Source organism: Temnothorax nylanderi, unplaced genomic scaffold (genome assembly GCF_030848795.1).
Source record: "Temnothorax nylanderi isolate EJ_2023f unplaced genomic scaffold, tnyl_v1.0 TNYL_tig0407_pilon, whole genome shotgun sequence".
Taxonomy (NCBI): Eukaryota; Metazoa; Arthropoda; class Insecta; order Hymenoptera; family Formicidae; genus Temnothorax; species Temnothorax nylanderi.
This window is the reverse complement of record NW_027249469.1, coordinates 164,137-168,965: the sequence shown is the minus strand read 5'-3', so window position 1 is coordinate 168,965 and position 4,829 is coordinate 164,137. Positions and strand designations below refer to the sequence as shown.

The following is a 4,829-nucleotide window of genomic DNA, read 5'->3' as shown; positions in this document are numbered from 1 at the left end:
ATAACATCGACATTAAGTATAACATCCGTTATATTTTCGTGTTACTCCTGTATATTACGTAGCAGTTATATTCTGTTTGCTGGGGGAGAGGGGGGGAGAGAGAGAGCCCCTATTCGAACGGCACGGACAGACTGGCGATTCTGTCGCGCGACAAAGTCGCTCGTCTATCCGCGCCCTAAAGGCAATACATAAAAACGAGATTGGTACCTCTAAATCAGCTCCAGCTAAAACAGCTGATCTCAAAATGCAATTCCTAAGAATAGCATTCTTTAATGTGGCCACTCGGAGGTTGACGGCTGCCATGTTACTGCCTTCAAGATTAGCACCTTTCAAATTTACACCTTCCATGTTTGCCGGCAGACCACCAGGATCTTCAAAATTACATGAATGCAGGTTGGCTGCAGCTAGATTTGCACATGACATTTTAACACATACAAGTTGTGCGCCTTGCAAATTGGCATGGGATAAATCAGCGCGTTCAAAACAGCATCCTGACAGATTAGCACCTGCCAGACTACAGTGATGCATAATGGCGTACTATAATAAAAAATGTGTAAATACAGCTATGACTTTTCGTTAACATCACTTCCATCGTATCGATTAAAATCAATAACACATAATGCGATTTTCTAAAGTACGTAAATTTTTAAATATCTGACTTATATTAATTGTCTCTTTTCAATAATGCTATTATCACACCTTCAATGGAAGCGCGCAATCTATAGAAATTTATGCATATATACACATTTAATATTTTACTAGATCGCATATGATCTAGCGCGAAAAATCGCATTATGCTCCATTGGCTTATTTTATCCTATGGATTGTGTGCAAAGTAAATGTACCTTGAAATTAATATTCCTAAGATCTAGTTTCGAAAGATCGGCTCTTACAAAATCAACTCCCTGGAACCTAAGTTCTGCGTTAGTTGATGTAGACATGATTGCCTTAAGTACATCTTTGCGAGTTAGAGATACAAGACCCTCCTTATGCAATTCTTCTTTTTCCAACATTGTAGTAAGGATTCGAATAGCGCCTTCAATACCATAAAAACAAGCTTCTGCCAAAACTCCTGTATTAAAATATTGATCTTATTACAATAAATAATTATACTCTCTGTTATAAAATGATTCGCGAATATATACCAGCTACATTAACATTGGAATCAAGTATCATTTGACCATGCCTCAAGTAATTTAACAATGGTTCGAAATAAGTAGGACTTCTGTCAATCAAATATGCTCCGCGATGATCTCGTCTACTTGGCTGTATCGCATGCTCAATATTTTCAGTTTCTGTAAACATTCTATATAAAATGTTATATTATTATTACATTATTTTAATACAAATTTAACTCTTTCTACAAATTTTATCTCTTTCTCTCGTATTCTATTTAACATCTATTCTGACGATCCAGTATAAGTTTAAAGTATAGCTTTTTAATAAATCATCTTTATTAAAAATATTTTATAGACTGCGGATTTTATTTCAATTATATTTAATTATAATTTAAAATTTGATTTTAGTATTAAATCAACCACTGCTAATTGCTAAACTCTATATTCTCAAACTGTAACTCATAAGAAAATATAACTATGACAACATTAGTTTCAATTATACTAAGAAATGATTTAAATGTATTAAGGAAACAAGTACAAAGAAAAGACACACACGAGTACGTGCGCCCTCGCGCATACGCACATGTATGTATAAATTTATCATAATAAAAATTGATTGATTTGAAACAGATAATATACCTTGCTAACATACTCATAGGTTCTTTCTTTGTTAAAGTATCTCTAGTTGTAGTAAAATATTTCCCTCCAACATTTAATGTAATCCATTCTGAATTCCTGCTTGGTTGATTATGAGAAATCTTATTTGTATGTATAAAGTTTTCTCCGTTTGAAACATACAAAATATCGTCGTCTCTGTGAGGAAAGATTGTTTAATATTTTAATAAAATTAATATACACAAAAATTTTTAACATACATAAATATGTATAAACAAAACATTTGTAAAAAACAAATAAGCAAGCATTTTACCTAATGAGCTTAATATCATCAATTTCACCACCTTGTGACGTAAAAATTCTCTTAGCAGTTATTCCAAATTTTGTACTAGCTGCCGTCAATAATTCGTCTAACGAATGAGTCACTATAAATACCTATAGTAAATCAAGTACATATTGTAAAATATAAATTATTAAAATTAAATATATTTTAGCCCATTAAATATATTACTTTTAATTTTTACAAGTTTAACTGTCAAGAATAGTATATCAGTTTAATTTAATACATTGGTAAATATTACAAGGTTAAATGAAAAAAATATTTCATAAGGGCAATTATTTTTTTATTCAATTAGTACTAATGCTCACGACAAAACAATTACATTTCTTTTCAACATAATTTTCCTGTTTGTCAACAGTATTTACAGTGTTCTATTAATTTCTTTAAGCACCAAGACAAGAAATAAATGCTTCTGGTTCATAGAACAGTCAGGAATGCACTGCTTCTTTCACTTCATCAAAATCATACATTTTATTTTGCATTATACACTTATTTTCTTATACTATTATTCAGCTGTAACTTTTAGCTAATTTTACGCTTTCTGCTTTTTGAAATATAACTATATTTTATTGCTTAACATTGGTACACACAGCAAGTTGTATTTCCCCATTTTTTGATTAAAAACGGAAATTGTAATTTATCATTGCAATAGACTTCCCTAAATATGCAATTAATATTATAATTTTGCTCTCGCCTAGTGTTTTAAATAAAAATATAATTGCCCATAGTTCCTAATTTACATTTGTATATAAAAGAACCAACTTACGAATAATAAAGTAACCTTTAAAATATTATAGGTACAAATACAAAATTTAATATGAGCGAAACATAGCACTACCTTGCCATTAACATCAGTTCCATTAACAAAAACAATAACTCTCTTCATTGTATGATACTGCTTCTTTTTAAATAAATAAACTATAAATAATTCCAAAAGATAATCTGCAAGATTACCAGTTTAAAACAGACTTAACCAATTCCAACCAACTCTAACATCAACACACGATGCAATTTTTCGTGCTAGTTCGCATGTGTATTGAGTTAAAGTTCGTGGCACACGATGCGCATTTGCCTACTGTAATGGCTTCTGCACACAAGACGCGGAAACGCTTGCCACGCGGCAAGAAGCGCGACGCGGTAGCCAATCAACGTGTTGCTTTTCCGTAAGGCCCGGTCTACAATGGATGTTGTAAGTCGTAAGTCGTAAGAATTGACCAATCACAGTCTATTATTCTTCTTGCGGTCGAAGAATAATTAACTGTGATTGGCCAATTCTTACGACTTACGACCTACAACATCCATTGTAGACCGGGCCTAAACCCTTGTGTACACGATACTAGAAATCGGTCCGAGTTTCGGTTTAAGCCAATGAAACTGATGCTTTTCTGTAAGAGCTGCAAGTTGATTGGCCTAAACCGAAACTTGGACACAGTTCTAGCATCGTGGACACCGGGCTTAAAGGTGGAAGCACATAAAATTGCAGGAGCCATGGGCAGAATGCAGAAGCCATATGCGCATGCGCTATGGTATCTGCATTCTGCCCATGGCTTTTGAATTTTTAATCTACATAAACTATGCTTATGTATTTTTATGTAGATTGAAAATTCAGAAGCCATGGGCAGAATGCAAATACCATAGCGCATGCGCATATGGCTTCTGCATTCTGCTCATGGCTCCTGCAATTTTATATGCTTCCACCTTAACGCGTAACCGCGTAACCAATTAGAAGCGTTTCGCATTTTCGGTTACAAATATTCGCGCTTCTGATTGGTTACGCGATACGCGTTACGCGGAAAATATCAGTCCATGTGACCGCACCCTGAGGCTGGGGTCCCATGGAGCGGATTACGCGGAAGCGGAACGAGCGTATCACCAATCACGGGACCGTTTCGACGGAATCTTTGAAAGGGTTCTATCAGAATGATGCCGTGATTGGTGATACGCTCGTTCCGCTTCCGCGTAATCCGCTCCATGGGACCCCAGCCTGAGGCTGCCGTCCCATGGCGCGTATCGTGATACGCGCGTATCGGGCGTATCGAACTCTGCGACCAATCACAGACGATCCGCCGGTTTTGGTACGCTGAAATTTGCTCCTAATGTCCCATGGAGCGGATTAAGGGTGCCGTCCCATGGCGCGTATCGCGATACGCGCGTATCGAGCGTATCGACTCTGCGACCAATCACAGACGATCCGCCGTTTTCGATACACTCAACAATCTTTTGAACATTGTTTGAGCGGATCGCACACTCACACATGTATATACAGTCGTACGTGTGGGTCGAGCCCTCCTTTTTGGGCTCAGGTGCGATATTGAGTGTAGAAAGTGCACTAGTAGTGCAGTAGAGAAAAGAGAAGAGTAGAGGTCTGCGTTTTGTCTTCCGATATTGTAATCTTATTTTTTGTCAAGAAAATTCTTTTTTATTTACTATTATGTAGTATTATGTTTGCAAAAATAATACGTAATTTTTTTGTTTATATGTAAGGTACATGTAAGGTATATATAAAGAAAATGTAATATAAAGTAGAAAATCCTTTTTTATTTACTATTATGTAATACTATTATATTTACAAAAATGAAACGTTATTTTTTGGGTTATATGTAAGGTACATGTAAGGTGTATATAAAGAAAATGTAACATCAAGTAGAAAATCCTTTTTTATTTACTATTATGTAGTACTATTATGTTTGCAAAAATGAAACGTCGACGACGAATTTGTTGGATTATATGTAAGGTACATGTAAGGTATATATAAA

The 4,829-nt window shown here is 35.0% G+C and overlaps 1 protein-coding gene across 2 annotated transcripts; it reads right to left on the bottom strand.

The window, feature by feature from the left end:
* Positions 1-39: 39 nt before the first annotated feature.
* Positions 40-3,088, bottom strand: LOC139782385 (BTB/POZ domain-containing protein KCTD9). Of its 2 annotated transcripts, XM_071721410.1 has the most exons (7): positions 2,912-3,085; positions 2,047-2,168; positions 1,758-1,931; positions 1,146-1,306; positions 846-1,072; positions 436-537; positions 214-371 (listed from the first exon to the last, which is right to left on the bottom strand). In XM_071721410.1, exons 1-7 carry the CDS (start codon positions 2,957-2,959, stop codon positions 336-338), a joined length of 870 nt encoding a protein of 289 aa, XP_071577511.1. In that variant the 5' UTR covers positions 2,960-3,085; the 3' UTR covers positions 214-335. The 2 variants fall into 2 exon arrangements, with proteins under 2 accessions (XP_071577510.1, XP_071577511.1); XM_071721409.1 differs by having other exon boundaries at positions 40-537; positions 2,912-3,088.
* Positions 3,089-4,829: the final 1,741 nt, after the last annotated feature.